The sequence below is a fragment of the Pseudonaja textilis genome, chromosome 11, assembly GCF_049901715.1.
Source record: "Pseudonaja textilis isolate UNSWEBS1 chromosome 11, rPseTex1.2, whole genome shotgun sequence".
NCBI lineage: Eukaryota > Metazoa > Chordata > Lepidosauria > Squamata > Elapidae > Pseudonaja > Pseudonaja textilis.
Window position 1 is genome coordinate 3,051,399 of NC_142000.1, and position 17,502 is coordinate 3,068,900.

Consider the following 17,502-nt stretch of genomic DNA (forward strand, 5'->3'; position numbering starts at 1 on the left):
TCACTGGTCTGTGTGCCTACACCACAGCCTCCCATCCCCCAACAATACTTTGTACAAACGGGGCCCAGTTACCTCCACCACTATTCCAGGTACCTATAATGGGAATCCCCATAATTTCTTGCAAAGACCCCACCACCCTCTGCAAATGCCCTGAGGTTCATGCTTGGTTCAGGTGTGTGTTCAGGGGCATAACTAGGGTGTAGCCTATTTAGATGGGTGTGAAGGCACCTGCCCATTAGTAACTCTGCAGGACTGTATCCTGTGGTAAGGCTTGGGGTAATATGCTGCACTAATAAGTATTTGGCCACCTTAGACTCCCAATCTCCAGGGCCCATACGGATTAGAGACTCCTTGGCAGATCTTATCATGCGTTCTGCCATACCATTTGAAGCAGGGTGAAAGGGGCAGAGAGGGCGTGTCATATGCTCAATCCTAACAAGAACAGTTCCATGTTGGCAGCTGTAAATTGAGGTCCATTATCACAGACCAGAAGGTGTTATGCCCCTAGTGGAGACTGACTCTGAGGGACAGGAGGAACCGCCGACAGGGAGTGGAAGTGTGGCTCTGGAGGTTGTAGAGGACTCTGGGGAAGGGCAGAGGTCAGCTGAGCAGTCAGAGGAGGACCCAGGCCCATCCCCTCTCCATCCTAGGGCATGCAGGGAGGAGAGGATAAGGGAGAGATGTGGTCTCCTTGGGAGGAGAGGGCCTGATCCTCTTCATGGGATGCAGGTGTGACAACTGGATAAGAGGATGGACATGTGAAACAAAGTGTGGAAATATCTCTAGTTTATTGTTCCTGAGTTTGGCATCATTCCCAGTGTGTGTTCGGATATCTGTGGATGTCTTCCAGCCCTTATCTTACCTGGTTTGTGCTGTTTTTTACTCTTTGTAATTTAAACGGCATTTCCTCCTTCTTGTAAATGCTTGTGGGGGAGTTTTTTTGTCTCCAGTTGAAGATATTTGGAGTTTGGAAGGTCACAGAAGGTCTGGAAGACAATTCATTGCAAACAGTCTTTTTAGTGTTCTGGCGTGGCATCTGAAGTGGTGGACAACATGGACGCTACTTCCAGCCACTTAGAATACATGTCCACAGCAACTAGGAAAGTTTTACCTTGGAGTGGGCCAGCTAAGTCTATGTGTACTCTTGACCATGGCTTTTTGGGATTTTCCCATTCCATTGGTGTTGCTTTTGGGGGTGCAAAGCATGAGACTTGGCATGGCTGGCACCCAGTAACCCAGTTATGTCTTCATCCAGTTGTGGCTATCATACTAAACTTCATGCTAAACTTGTCATTTTGGCAATTCCTGGGTGCCCCTCGTGAAGGTGTGTGCCTTTATCCAGCAACCTGTGTAATGGCTCTGCTAAGGTAGCCTTGTGAGGTAAGAAGATTGCATAGAAGTTTAAAAGGCCCAGAAATGCTTGCAGTTCTGTTTTGTTTCTGGGTGTTGGTGCATTTTTAATTACAGTAATTTTGGATTCCATGGGATGGATACCAGTAGCATCAATGGAATAGCCTAAAAATTCTACCTTGGGGACCCTCACCTTGCATTTATCTTTATTGACTTTTAGTCCCACATCTTGTAAACTTTTGAGAACTATGCATAAATGCTCAAACAGTTGTTGTCTGGAGGTAGCAGCTATATCATTGAAATATGGTACTACTCATTGTATACCCTGTAATATGTGCTCCATTAAATTCTGAAATAAACCTGGTGCTACTGGAGGCACCTGCACCTAAAAGCTCCTCTGTGTGCAATGATGGTTTGTGCCTCTGCAGTTGAATCATCCACAGGCAATTGTTGATAGGCCTGGGAGAAATCTAATTTTGCGAAAATGGTGCTGTGGCCTATAGAGTAGATTAAATTTTGTACTACAGGTACTGGGTAAGAGTGAACCTGTAAAGCTCTATTCAGAGTGCACTTAAAATCTCCACAGATTCTTACTGAGGCATCACCTTTGACAGGCATCACTATAGATGTCTCCCATTTTGAATGGTCCACAGGTTCCAATATCCCTCATGCTATCAACTTATCCAATTGCGCATCAATTTTTGGTTTAAGGGCAAATGGAACCCTCCTGAGTTTGAGTCTAATAGGAGCAACCTGAGAATCCAGGCTGAATGCAGTTGGGATGCCTAGGGTCCCATCAAAAACATCCTTAAATTTAATTAATATCTTTTCTAAATCAGTTTCATGTGTGGAATTGATGCCACTGATGCCCAATCCCAATGACTTGAACCAATCTAATCCCAATAAACTTGGGAGGGAACCCTCCATAATAAGCAATGGTAGCTTCCCCACAAAATTTTGGAAACTTACCCTAACATTATGTATTCCGATGACTGGTACCAGGCTTGATTGGCTGCAGGTCTGTATCCATATCTCAGGAACCAGGCGTTTAATAGTACTCCAGGACACAATAGATAGGGAGGATCCTGTATCAATTTCCATTTTACTTGGACTATTTTCCATTTTAACATCAACAATAATATCCTGTCCTTTGATTCACTTGCTGAATATAAAGACAGATAGATAACTCTTCAAATTATTCCATACAAAGTTTCTTTTATTGGATTAATAAAAGAATGCAGCAATGGGAGGATGCTCTGGAAGGATGGTGAGACCCAGCAGCAGAGAATTGGCGCAAGACACTGGAAACTGCTTGTGATCTAGCTGGTTTGGGATGGAGGGAGGAGGCTTTCTTAAAATAGTGGGAAGAAGCTGCTTGTGATTGAAGACCTATGTCAGATGTGGCCCTCTCCCTTGATACTTGTTCCTTCTGTAGCGCATCGTAGATCACGGCCTGGAGGGAGTTTTTTTTCTTCCCGAATGCAGTCTTCACATTCTTTGTTCGCCTCCTCGAAGCAATGAATGTGTTCTTGGAGCTCTGGGTCTTCCAGGTTCGACTGTATGTATTTAAGCTTACTTTAACTGTCTCTCCACCGTGCGAGATGCTCCTCTATCTCCTTCTGCATTAGGAGGAGGCTCTCGAGGGGCAACTTGCTTTTGGGGGTATTGCAGATCCTTACCAGCTCCGTCCATGAGTCTGCATGGTGGCAATACTGTCTGTCCCAATCCTCTCTGAAGTGTGCCACCACGGGTGGGGTAAGCTTCCTATGCCGTCTGACATCGTAGGCTTTCTGAGGTATCGCCATTTCTTTGGAGGTTTGGATATCTGAATGAGGGTTTGGGGAATCAGGCTCCACATTTACTTCAAGGGTGGGTGGAGGGTTCAAGTCCTCTTGTACATCAGAGATATCTGTCATGGCTGAGGAAGTTGCCATGCTTCAAATTGGCAAAAGGTGAATTTTGGAAAATTTAGTGGTTTTCGGTGCAATTCCCTTTTTTCCACTAGGGTGCGCTGCAAGCATGTAGCTGAACGTAGGAACTTCTGCTAAGTTCAGTACTTGACCACTAGGTGGTGTTGCAGACTTGTGGTCAAGTTCGAGGAAACTCCGAAAATTTCAGTGGTTGACCACTAGAGATGTGCATTGCAAGACTGGGCGACGTTAGCACAATACACAATTTAGCCGCTATAGGGTGCATTGCGAAGTCTGGGAGACATTGGCATAGAGCACAAAAATGGCCTGTTAGTAGTACTTGCTAGGTCTGGAAGACACTGGTGTTGCACACAGGTTGGCCTCGTCAGTGATGAATAATTTAGAATTTCCTATGAAATGTTCTATTTGACCACCAGATGGTGGTAGACCGTTGAATTGGGTAGCAAGGGTTGATGTAAGGTTAAAGAGAAAAAAAAATTATTATTTTTTACTTGCCACCAGATGGTGGTATAGGCTAGCAGTTGAATGGCAGGCTATTAGGCTGGAGAAAAGTCAGTAAAGAAATATAGTACTTCAGTATGTTGCATGCACTGTAGCCAAATAATTTATTTTAGCTAAGTAATCTAGACTGATATCTTTTAATTTTATGGATAGCGTTTTAAATCCAGAAGAAAGAAAGAATCCTTTCCCCCCTAGTCTATTTGCCTGCCTTAAATTAATTGTAAAGTTCCTTTCTAGCTTCTTCAGTGTGAAGCAATCTTCGTAATAGGTTTTCTCCCTGGTATTTTGAAAATTTGGATTCTGAAGTGGTGGTAGGAGAGCCCTGCAAACCTTAGCTAAGTACCCTTTCTTTTGACATCTAAGACAAACTGTATTTTTAAATTTACAAACCTGTCTAAGGTGGTTTCCCCCACAGCCTAAACAAAAGGGTTTCGCCTGGCAAGGTTTGGCTTCTCCAGACCGTTCTTGTGCCATAGGTGCTCTAAGGCGATTAATATCTTGGTCATTGTTCTATCGCCAGGACAAAGCAGACTCGGATACCGGAGTTGAAACCAGCTCTTTATTAGCAACAAGTAACTTCAACTGAAGTCGAGCCGCGGCAGCCCTTTTTATAGCGGCTGCTCGCAGCTTGCAACCAATGGCATGTATTTAAACTTCCCACCGCTTATTGCAGCAACTGGAACCCGTCATTCTTAACCAATCGTTAAGCTATGTTAACTAACCAATAGGAATGTAGTATTAGAAGTCTATACATGAATACACTACACCCCTCCCCTCTTGGTTCTCTCCAACGTTACATGACGTAATTGTGCAGGTAGACGGGGCTTTTGTGAGTCCTAGTTGACCTGCGCAGTTCAGTCTCTGTGTTGGTCTCCACTGGTTCGGACAGGCCTGCTGTCCTTCCGGCTCTTCTCCTAGGAACCTCCTGGAAGGGTGCCTCAGCCATGCCGCTCCTGCCATGCCTTGTTGGGTTGACTGGACGGTCTCCGTTGTTCCCCTGCATTGTGTGCGGGCAGGTAGAGTCAGCTTTGCTGCTTCTTTCCTGGTGCTTCTTCAGCTCTCTTTTTTCTGAATAGTCTAATCGTAAGTAATTTTTATTTTTTTCTGGGTTTTCGGCTTCTGGAGGGTTTTCATTTCCTTTATTATTTAAGGGTTTTCCCCCCTCTGGTTTTTTTTATTACTTTCTGGTGGTGCTTGTGGAAGTGTTTGTTCCATATTTTGGGAAATGTCGGTGTTGCGTTCGACCTGTCGTGACCATAGTTGATCGATGTGTCTTTTCCACGATCTGCCGTCAGCTGTTTCTAGTCAGTATGAAGGAGGACCTGTGATTTGTGTGATTGTTGCCGGTAACCACAATGGTTCTCTGGTAAGATTTTTTGCATATACTAGGTCGCCTGGCAAGAAAGAGCGGTACTTACTGGAAGAGTCTGGTGGCTTTTGGGGGTTGTAAGTGGGGTGCAGTCTATCCAAGTAGGAGCGCAACTTTCTTCCCATCAATAGTTTATCTGGGCTCTTGTTTGTTGCCTTGCATGGTGTTATATGTTGGATGGTGAGCATGGTGTTGATTTTTTCTTGCATGTCATTTCCCTCAAGCTTTTCTAATGCTTCTTTCGTGTAACGAACCATGCATTCCGCCCTTCCGTTCGCCGCCGGATGAGTGGGCGCTGTCAAAGCGTGTCTTATTCCTTGTTCTGCTAGGAATTGTTCCAAAGTCAAAGCTGTAAACTGTGGCCCATTGTCCGATACTACTACATCTGGTAGACCGTGGGTGGTGAAGAGTTTTTTTAGTTGTTTTGTGAGGCTTCTGTTGTTGAATTCATGATGATGACTTCTAACCAGTTGGAGTAGGCATCCACCATGATTAGATAAGTATATCCTTTTGTGGGGCCGGCGAAGTCCATACGGATCCTTGACCAGGGGCCTCTGGGTGTCTCCCAGTCAAGAACCGGTGCTGAAGGGGGAGTGGGTCTGGATGACTGGCACTTGTTACATGTTTTGACCCAGGTTTCAATGTCTTTATCTATTCCTGGCCACCAAACGTAGCTTCTGGCCAGGGACTTCATCTTTACCATGCCCGGGTGTCCTTCGTGTAACATGTTTAGCACGTCTTCTTGTAATTTTTTTGGAACAACCACCTGATCTCCCCACAATATGTACCCTTTTTCAATTGACAATTCAGTTTGCTGGTTTTTAAAAGGTTTAAAAGTCTCGGTTTTTTCGTTTTCCGGCCAACCCTGTCCTACCCAGTTCAGTATTCGGGCCATCAGTGCATCTTTAGCCGTTTCCCTTGAGATGTCCGATGTGGTGATGGGCCAATTTGGAATCATTTCAATTTGCAGGGTATGCGTGGTGGGAGCTGGATCGTCATCGTGACCTGGTAGTGGTGAATGGCTTAATGCGTCTGCATGGGGTATGGCTTTTCCTGGTTGATAAATGAGTTTAATTGTAGGCTGCGAAAAATTCTGACCATCTTGTCATTCTTGGAGACAGGATGTTGGGGGTGGCCCTGTCTCCGGCTAGGATTCCCAATAGCGGTTTGTGGTCGGTGATTAAGGAAAATGTCCTACCGTATAGGTATTCGTGGAAACGTTTCACCCCCGAGATGGCTGCCAAGGCTTCCCTGTCCAGTTGGCTGTAGTTCCTTTCGGTCTTGGACAGCGTCTTGGAATCAGTGCTTCTCTGCCGTCTGGTAGTGTGTGGCTAAGTATTGCGCCTATGCCAAAAGGTGAAGTGTCGCAGGTGACAGTCAGAGGTACTGTGTCACTGTATTGGATCAATTCAGATTTTGATGTGATTAAGTCTTTGATTTTTTGGAATGCTGTTTCTTCTTGGTGGACCCATTTCCAATTGGCTTTTATATCGAAGAGTCTATGCAGTGGTTCCGCTACTGTTGCCTTCTGCGGCAGAAAGACATGATAAAAATTAATGAGTCCCAAAAATGCCTGTAAATCCGTTTTGTTTTTGGGTCTGGGAGCTTTTTTTATTGCTCGTATTTTTGTGGGGGGGTGGTGGTGGATTCCTGCTTCATCAATAAGGTATCCTAGGAACTCAACCTGATTTGTGGCAAGTTGGCATTTTTCTTTTTTAACTTTGAGTCCTGCTTCTCTAAATTTTGACAAGACTGCCCTTAATCGGTCTTTTAGTTGTTTTTTATTTTCGGCTGATATTAGTACATCATCGAAGTAGGGAACCACCCCTTTTAGTCCTTGGAGGAGGCGTTGCATCAGGCTCTGGAAAACGCCAGGGGCCACGCTGACACCGAATTGTAATCTATTGCATTTAAAGTCTCCTCTATGTGTTACGATAGTTTGCTCCTCTGCCGTCTCGGGATCAACTAGTAATTTTTGATATGCCTGTGCGAGATCGAGCTTCGCAAAGATCCTTCCTCTCCCCGATGAGTGCAGCAGGTGTTGGACTACCAGAGCGGGATATGCGCTCTGTTGCAATGCATGGTTCAGGGTGGCCTTATAGTCACCACAGATGCGCACGGACCCGTCTGGTTTTATAGGGGTCACAATCGGGGTTTCCCATCTGGCATGGTCGGTTGGCTCTAACACCCCCTGAGCGATGAGCTTGTTCAGTTGCTTGTCAATTTTTGGCAAATGGTACCCGTCTGGCTTTAAGCCTGATGGGGGCTACGTTCGGGTTTAAGCTAAATGATATAGGGGTCCCATGGTACTTGCCTGAAGTCCCGTCGAATACGTCATGGAACTCCTCCATCCGGTCTTTCTCCCAGTCCTTTATGGTGACGCTGTTGATTCCTGTCACTTCAATTCCGAGCAGTTTGAACCATTCTAAACCGAGCAGGCTGGGGCGATCTCTGTCAACGATGGTTAATGGAAGAATCTTGGTGTGTTTTTTAAACTTTACTTTGAAATGTCCCAGTCCTACTACTGGTATCTTGTTACCCTGGTAGTCCTTGATGATCAGGCTTTGCTCTTCGAGTTCTTTACGTTTTATGTCTGGTATCAATTTTTTTATTGTGTTCCATGATACCATTGATAAATACGAACCGGAGTCTACTTCCATTTCACATGGCTCGCCTTCTATCAGGACGTTGATTCGAACCTTCTTAGTGTTCGTTGTTCTGGCCATCCCAATAGTGATTGTCTGATGTGGCTCTTCCTTCTTGTTGAACCGTTGATTCCTATGTTCCCGGCTCCAACGACTTCCGGTTGACTTTTCCTTGTTTCTGGGAGGGGTACTGCTACGTCTTTTTGGACTATAGCTCTTTTTGTTTTGGCAGACCCTTGCAATGTGCCCCCATTTTTCACAGTGCCGGCATATGTCATCCAAGAATCGACACTCAGACCTCGGGTGGTTTCCGCCACATCCTGCACATTGAAATTCAGGTTTTCTCCCTCGTCTCTCTCTCCGGTTCCTTTCTGAATGGAGTCTGTTTACCTCCTGGTCTTCATCTTCGGAATCGGTTGATGATTCGATATCTTCATGGTGAGAGGTTGTGGCAGCGTGCTTTTGGGCTCCCTCTGTTTTCTTTTCTTTATTCAGGCTCGGACTGTTTGTTGTATTCATCTACTTCATTTTTGCTGCAGACTTCTTTGCTGCTTCAGCGGCAGTTGCTTCAGCAATAGCTTCGTTTGCAGTGATGTTGGGTCGGTTTAGCAGTTTGCTCTGTAGGGTAGCATCTCTTAGTCCAAGGACTATGCGATCCCTCATGGCTTCATCCATGTTGAGAAACTCGCATGCCCCCCCGCAGTGTCTCTTAACGCTGCTACAAAGTCTCCAATACTCTCACCTTCTAGTTGATCGTGCTTGTAGAATTTGTGTCTTCTAATGAGATTGGACATGACTGGTGCGTAATGGTTTCTCAGCATCCGATTTAGGTCTGGCCAGGCCATCTGTTTAACATCATTGGGTCTTGCTAATGCCTTGGCCATTTTGAAAATAGTCAGGCCGCAATGCGTCAGGAATACGGCTCTCTTCCTCTGGTCAGTGATTCCTTGCAGTTTGTTGCTTTCTAAAAACATCAGGAACCTGTCAATATATGATTCCCAGTCTTCTTCGGCTGGGCTGAACGGTGCGAGTGGCGAATTGTTGCTGGCCATCTCATCTTTCGGCTGTCATCGCCACGTGCTTACAGTCTTTGTCCTTTCAATCCCACCTTCGTCGCCAGGGTTCTATCGCCAGGACAAAGCAGACTCAGATACTGGAGTTGAAATAAGCTCTTTATTAGCAACAAGTAATTTCAACTGAAGTCAAGCCGCGGCAGCCCTTTTTATAGCGGCTGCTCGCGGCTCGCAACCAATGGCATGTATTTAAACTTCCCATCGCTTATTGCGGCCAATCGGAACCCGTCATTCTTAACCAATCGTTAAGCTATGTTAACTAACCAATAGGAATGTAGAATTAGAAGTCTATCCATGAATGCACTACAGTCATAATCTATGTTATCTTCAATTTCAGTCTGATCCCTATGCACAGACTGGTTCCCCTTTAGCTGCGATAGTCTCACCAGAGCCCTGTATTTCAGTAGCTGATTGATTTGACAGCTCATATGCCTGAGCCTCATCAATTGCTTCCCGTAGTGTTAAATCTAGTTTAGCTAACAAATGATGCTGAAGTCGTAGATCTTTAACCTCACTAACTGATTTGTCCAAAATGATAATCATCTAAATCCCCACAATGCTGAGTGGCTTTCCTCAGAGCAGCCAGGTACCTGCTTATATTTTCGCTTTCAGCCCGGTAACACCTATGAAAAGCGTGTTTTGTAGCTATTCTGGCCGGTTTGGGAGCATAATGGCTTCCCAGAACTGTCAAAATGGTTTCCCAGGTTACCTCATGAACTGTCTGAGGAGACAGAAGTATGGCCGCCGTGTCAAAGACCTCAGCGCCACAGAAACCTGTCCAAAGCACCTGAGGGCAGGACAAGAAGCTATGGATGGAAACTAATCAAGTAGAGAAGCAACCTGGAGTTAATTTCTTGACAGTGAGGACAATTAATCAGTGGAACAATTTCCCTCCAGGAGTTGTAAGTGCTCCATCACTGGACAGTCGCTTCTCTGACATGGTATAGGATCTCCTGTTTGAGCAGGGGGATGGACTAGAAGACCTCCGAGGTCCCTTCCAGCCAGTGGTGGGATTCCAATTTTTTTTTTTACTACCGGTTCTGTGGGCGTGGCTTGGTGGGCGTGGCAGGGGAAGAATACTGTAAAATCTCCAGTCAGAGGTGGATATTTGCCGGTTCTCCAAATTACTCAAAATTTCTGCTACCAGTTTTCCAGAACTGGTCAGAACCTGCTGAATGCCACCTCCGCTTCCAGCTCTGTTATTCCGTTACTATTCTGTTTCTTTCCAATACACGTCTATATACCCAAGGGCTATCAGCATCCTGCTTATGTATTTTTTAAAAAATGTGTGCCTCTTAGGTTTCCTTGGATGTGATGATAATGGACTTTGGGAAAGTTTTCTTCCACCCTCTTGGAGGGAAGCCCTGATTAAATACTATCAGTCTTTGACAAAGAGCAGGCAGAGGGAGTGACCAGTAAGTGATGGTCCTTAACTCTCTCTATACAACAGCCCCTCTTAGTGGCCAGACAGGTCCTGGTCATTGGATTTGTACCACCAATCATCAGAAGTCCGGCTGGCTTTAGGAAAGGAGAGGATAAATTCCTGGCAACAATGAGCTACAGACTAAGTAGCTGTCAGAATGTCAGCCACAACATCCTTCCTTGACTTCACGATTAGATTTTTTTTTTTTTTAACAGTAATCGTATTAAAAAAAAATTGCAATTAGAACGATAAAACTAAGTAAAAAGAAAAATAAATAAATTGTAAGTGCAGAAAAAAGAAAGTAGAAAAGAAAGAATAGAAAAAAAAATGAAATATAATAAAGAAAAATAAAAGAAAGATATAAAGAAATGACTCCCCCTTCCCCGCTTTGACCCCATACTGGGTAACAGGGAACTAGCCCATACTACCCATTGCAAGTGGGTGGGTCTACTTGGAATAAAATCTTGTTCGTCGAAAGTTACTTCTTCTCCCTTCCCTCCACCATTTCCACCCCCACTACACCCACGTGCGCAGAAGCTTCAAAAGGTTCTTTATTGTCAAAATATACATCATCTATGTACAAGCATCTCATGACTATAGTTTATACGCCACCATCCTTCTTTTTCTAAAACATTTATGCAGTCAACATTAGAAGAAGGGGAAGTCAAAAGGCAGAAAGGAGAGAAACTCAGCTGCATTTTTGCAATGGCTTTCGTTGGAGCGGATGAATTTCAGAAGGCCTCTCAAAACAGAGTTTGTTTCCCCGTTAACGTCAAGGTAGGTAAAGTCCCCCGTTACTACAGGGGTGTGTTTCCTACACGCCCCAGCTACGCTAACCGATTAGCAAAGGAGTACATGTATTTCCTCTGGATGGTTGAGCGCCCTGTAGTACAAATGTATAGCAAAGTCATTGCTTTTTTTTCTTTAATATTTACCCCAATACTTTCTAGAAAGCTTTCCGAGGAGGTGTAATAATTCCTTATACACGATACAATTCTTCCTCTTTTGTTAAGTGTTCTTTTTGAACCGTTTATTTATATCCTCCTAGCTGTGGGTTTGACATAGGTTCCATCCCAGCAAGTTTCAGTAATAGTTGCAATATCATACTTGCAGGTAAACCTCGACTTACAACCACAATTAAGCCTGGAATTTCTATTACTAAGTGAGACAATTCTTAAGAGAATATTTGCCCCATTTTATGGGCTTTCTTGCTACAGTTGTTCGGTGAAATAATCGTCACTGTTAAGTAATAAGGTTGTGAAGTGAACCTGGCTTTCTCATTGATTTTGCTTGTCAGCTTATAAAAGGTTTACTCCATGAATCTGGGGCACTGCATGAGCCAGTTGCCAAGTGTCTTGAATTGCGACCACATGACTCTGAGGCTGCTGCAACAGTTGTAAAGGTGAAAAACAGGCATAAGTCACTTTTTTCAGGGCGGCTGTAATTTTGAATGGAAATGAATTCCCCGTGCTAGAACTTCAAGTGCTCCCTGTTTGTTCCTCATACGATGAGCACCGCTATAAAAGCATTTGAATCAGTGGGTGGGATTCAACATTTTTTACTACCGGTTCTGTGGGCGTGGCTTGGTGGGCGTGGCAGGGGAAGGATATACTGCAAAATCCCCCTTCCCTCCCCACCCCACAAGCCTGCTTTCCAGCTCCGTTCTCCTGTGCAAGGCAACCAAAGAAGGCCCAGACGATTAGCTGGGACTCAATGGGAGGCAGAGAAGAGATGGGGTTGGCGGGCCAGTCAGAGGTGGGATTTGCTGGTACTCTGAACTACTCAAAATTTCTGCTACCGGTTCTCCAGAACCGGTCAGAACCTGCTGAATCCCACCTCTGATTTGAATCCTTTATGATTGACCCTAGTTTGGCTTTTATCTCTTGATGAACACTTTCAGATGACAAGGCTGGTATGTAGCAGAGATGGGGCATGTTTACCAATGACCTTACAAAATCCAAGAAAGACTCCTGCTTTGGGGATATAGGTGGAGAAAGCGCAAAGTTTTACCCGCTGGGGGAGTTGGGAGTTGGATCTCCTATGAGGATAGAATGTCCCGAGCAGCCTGCTTCTTTCCCTTCTTATGAGGAAGCTTGCAAAGTGAATCATTCACACCTCTAAAAAAGGCACCTGAAGGCAAGGCAAGAGGCAATGGATGGAAACTAATCAAGGAGAGAAGCAACCTAGAACTATGGAGAAACTTCCTGACAGGAAGGACATTGAACTAGTGGAACAGCTTGTCTTCAGAAGTTGTGGGTGCTCCCATCCCTGGAAGCTTTTAAGAAGAGACTGGACACAGCCACTTGTCTGAAATGGTATTGTGCAAGGGGTTAGGCTAGGTGACCTCTAAGGTACCTTCCAATGTTGTTATTCTGTTAATCCAAAGTGGATCAGAGCTGGGCAAACATTCCAGGCTCCAATTTGCAATAACAAATGAGTTCTCATTTGTTCTCACTCCACAGAATCAGAAGTCTGCCCAACTTCTCTTCTGACTAACCAATTAAAAGGCAGTGGTTCGTGAAAGCTGAAGCCTTGTAATGAAATTGGTTAGTCCTATTTTTTTTTCTTGCCATATAAACTTATATGGCCCTCCTCCGACATCACTAGCAACCATCCTATCTACACAAATTAGCCATTCAGGCTGGAGAAAGTCTCTTTGGGAAAAACTCAAGAGTGTCTTTTCCAGAATAAGAATCCTGCAACGCTGCAAAGCATTCTCTGTCGAGGCTCGAACCAGCCAACAACCCCAATTTAGCAGGGACTCCTGAAAAGTGTTTCTCACCCTTAGTAACTTTGAGGTGTGTGAACCAGCTGCCAGAATTGCTGAGCCAGTCATGCTGGCTGGGAAGTTCCTGGGTGTTGACATCCACACACCTTAAAGAGTTACTAAAGTTGAAAACGGATAACTTACCAGATTATGCAAATTTCAGTTAACCATTCCCTGATTCCTATCACCTTAAAAAAATACCATCTCTAAGCATCTGCTGTAGCTGTTTCTACACAGCATTGGTAAAGCCAATAAAGGGGAAATTACCAGCTTTGCTGGCTGGAGAATTCCTGGGAGTTGAAGTCCACAAGTCTGAAAGTTGCCAAGTTTGGAGACCTCTGCACTAGAACCATCCAATTCTGCTCTCCCGCAAGAGCCCTCCATCCCAGTCTAGTGAGGATTCAACCCTCTGGCTCTTGACCCCACTGGCAATATGGCAACCAGGGCAAGGCCAGGAGTTGGTCCTCCCCCTCTTTGGAAACAGAAGGGCAAAATTTGAGCAAGGGGGCAGGAGGTATCTCAAGAGGGAGACACTTCCAAGGCCCCCTGGACTGAGGGTGGAAGGAGTGGGTCTTGGCCGTGGCACCTGGGAATGCAGTAGTAGTTGAGACAGGGAAGCTTCCTATGTCCAGGGACTGTTCTGACCGCGGCTTCCCCAACAGCATGAAGCTGACTCCTCGTCCTGATAAACCCCTTTTATTTAGTTTACAGTGAATTCCTCTCCAGCAAAGTTCCGGCCAACAGCCTTTCAAGACAGTTCACAATTACAGACCTTTATCAAGCTTGGAGAGCTGCCAGGCCGATATCTTTCAAACGCACAATACTTGGCAAGAATGCCGGAACAGATCTTCACCCAAATGAACTAATTGTCTCCTGCAAAACCCCACCCCGCTTTTGCTCCTCTTTTATTCTCTATGCAAGGGGCCATTCACTGTCCACCTGTGCCTTTACTCCCGAGTCGACCCTTGTTCCTTAGCTGTTCCCTTCGTCTGGCAGCCCTGTGCATGTGCACACTGGGAACAGGCTCCAGCTGTTCTTCTGCCCCACTGATGTCCAACTCCAAAGGCAGCTGATAACTGTTGGAAGGCCCTGGCCCCATCTCTGCCTCCGACGCAGAGCCCTGGTCAGAGCCTTCCCCAGACTCCAGGACTGGCCCATGTCCCTCCCCAACCTCCTCACTGTCCGAATCTGCTGCCAGCTCCACTGGCTGCTGGCAGGCAACAACAGGGACATCCATGGAGGGAAGGTCACCATCAGGATGGGAGTACCCACACACACACATAAGGGGTGGGACTTAAATTACAACATCCACACATTATCTTGCAGATTTTGGTCCCCTTATGAACGCCCATGCAGAATAACTTTGCTGGATGGAGCCAGTCTGCGGGTGACAGGCTGACAAAGCAATGCCGCAGCATTGAACAGGTCCCCTTTTCTACATATATTGTGATGTCACAAAACAGAAGGAGCAGAATTACAGAGTCAGATGAGACCTTGGAGGTCTTCTAGTCCAGCCCCCTGCTCAACCAGGAGACCCTAAACCATTTCAGACAAGTGACTGTATCCAGTCTCTTCTTAAAAGCCTCCAGAGAGGAAGGACCCACAACTTCTGAAGGCAAAGCTGTTCCACTGCTTAATTGTTCTACCTGCCAGGACGTGTTGAATTTATATTTTACCAACAAAGAAAGAAAGGGAGACTAGCATAGATATATCTCAAGCTATTTAGCTCTCGTCAGCTAGCCATACCCCTTTCTGGGATTCTGGGAAGTAGCCCGGGTTCGAATCCCAGAAAGAGTATGACTAGCTGACGAGAGCTAAATAGCTTGAGATATATCTATACTAGTCTTCCTTTCTTTCTTTGTCGGTAAAATATAAATTCAACACAAAAAAAAATAGTTTTATCATGAAAGCGGCTGCTCCATCCCATATTTAGGTAGACCAGGTTGCCCTGATAGACTGGTCTCACTGGAAAAATGTCAGGAAATTTCTCCTTGGTTGCTTTACCCCTAGATCAGTTTCCATTTCTTGTCCTATCCTTAAGCGCTTTGGAGAATAGACTGGCTCCCCTCTGACACCCCTCAAAATTGAGAGATCTAATCATCCTTGTTGCTCTTCTCTGCATTCGTTTTGGACTCTCAGTGTCTTGTTTGCATTGTGGTGACCAAAACTGGATGCAAGTATTCTAACTGTGGTGTCACCAGTGCAATATAAAGTGGTACCATCACTTCATGTGACGTATTACTCTATATTCTATGTTCTCCAAAGAGCAATAAAGAGCTTCCAAGTGTATCGACGTAGATGGTTAAACCACAGTCACCTGGAGGGTTCCTCTTTTTTCTAACACCCTTTCCTTCGCCCAAAAAACACAGCACCAGAAACCAGAACATCTAAGAACCAGGAAACCCTGGTGCGTCATGTTCTCCCACAAGATCTGCGTAGATGTTATATGGATAGATTCAATCTATTTTTGTTACAAAATAAGATTTGGGTGCTTGGAAAGGGAGCTGAGCAGTAGGTGCAAAAGCAGAAAGATTTGGCTCTATTCCTTAATGGAGGAACGGCTGGTGAAGGTGATGGAAGCTGTCGAGACGGCTAAATTGATTTCTTCAATCACAGAAAAGACATTATCTATGTTTATTGCTAGCTGGAAAGCCCTTATGGACTTTCTGTGTAAAATAGAGGGAAAAATGAACTTACGATGTATGGTTTGGATGATTAGGATACATTATAGAGAGAAGAGTTATGTCGTAACCACAGAATAAGTTTTATAATCGTACTTATAACTGCTGTAACATAGATCAGAAACTACCTCTTCGAATTTTTTCCCCAATTTCTCTTTTCTCTTTTCTTGCACTTTTAGCTTTCTCTTTGATTTCTTCATTGCTCTCTTCCTTTTCTCACTTTGTATTAGTTTGCATTAGCTTTCGTGCTCTTTCTTTTTAAGAAAAAAAAAATATTTAATAAAATTACACCCTAAGTAAAAGGAAATAAAGCTGAGCAGGATTTCTGCTACGACATCCTTCCCTGACTATGATGCTAAGCGTTTGCTTCTCCCCAGCATTCGCTTCTTCACAGCTCCGGGATGCCTTAAGGCACTCTTGGCCCCTGAGAACCCCCCCAAATAAGGCCCCCCCAAAGCAGCAAGGGAAAGGAGACTCAGTTCTCTCCCTGGCCCAAGTCCGAAAGCTGTCCCAGGCCCTCCAAAGTTCCACCAACGACAGCTGCCAGCACTCTCCCTGCAGCACAAGGGGCCGAGCAGGAACGCTGGGTGCTAGTCGCTCTTGTTATTTTCCTCTGGAATCAGCGTGTGGAAGGGACGGTCCCAGAATCGGCTGGTAATCCCAAAGCCTGCAGGTTGGGCAGAGGGGAAGAAAGAACATACAGGATGATAATACGACATACAGCATCACAGAGTTATCTGCTTACAATGTCCTACCGGTCAAGGACTACTTCAGCTTCGACCGCAACAATACAAGAGCACACAACAGATGCAAACTCAGTGTAAACCTCTCCAAACTTGATTGCAGACATTAGGACTTCAAGCAACAGAGTGGTCAATGCCTGGAATGCACTACCTGACTCTGTGGTTTCTTGCCCAAACCCCCAAAACTTTAACCTCAAACTATCCACTATTGGCCTCATCCCATTCCTAAGAGGTCTGTCTGTAAGGGGCGTGCATAAGCCTCTACCATCCCTGTCCTTATTGTCCCTATTTATTCATACCTATTTCCTGTATTCATACTGTCAGCCTTCAATAATTTTTTCTTCTGCTTGTCTTTCCGGCTGTCCTAGTAACGGGGGAGGGAGGATAAATTGGGCTTTGAGGGGGCGGGAAGAGTGCTGGAGGCTTGAGTTGGTGAAGTGTAAAACTTGGGGAAACTTTCTTGTTTATGCTTACTTGCTTACTGCGCACCTTATCTATCCAGGCCAAGGTTAACAGCCAGATGTCTGAATTACCACCTGAAGATGCCCCACATGATGTTATACACATCTCAGATTGGATGGCCAGTTTGAACTCTTGGGGGTGGGAAAGTTGTCATAACTCTGCTCATGTGATTTTCGCGCTTAATGCCTCAGATCTTGAATACCTGTACTCATACTCATGTTTAGTCTTATATCTATTATCGGGTAAGCGATTGACAGATCAGATAAATAAATAAATAATAAATATAAATAAATAAAGAGTTATGCCCTCAGTCCAAGGGTCTTCAAACTTGGCAAGTTTAAGACTTGTGGACTTCAACTCCCAGAATTCCTGAGCTAACAGGACTGGAGGAGGAATTCTGGGAGTTGAAGTCCACAAGTCTTCAAGCTGTCGAGTTGGAAGAGCTCTGCCCGAGTCCAACCCCTCCTTGCTCAGGCAGGAAACTCTATAGCATTTCAGACAAATGTTATCCAATCTCTTCTTAAAAACTTTCCGTGTTGGAGCATTCACATCATCTA

The 17,502-nt window shown here is 45.0% G+C and overlaps 1 protein-coding gene across 1 annotated transcript in view; it reads right to left on the reverse strand.

Annotated features, from left to right (window-relative positions):
- Window positions 1–10,825: 10,825 nt before the first annotated feature.
- FA2H (fatty acid 2-hydroxylase) overlaps window positions 10,826–17,502 on the reverse strand; it is a 58,030-nt gene continuing 51,353 nt past the window's right edge. Inside the window, exon 7 of the mRNA XM_026714452.2 lies at window positions 10,826–16,407. Coding sequence (XP_026570237.2) covers window positions 16,331–16,407 — 77 coding nt within the window. The 3' untranslated portion in view covers window positions 10,826–16,330. The remainder of the gene's footprint in view (window positions 16,408–17,502) is intronic.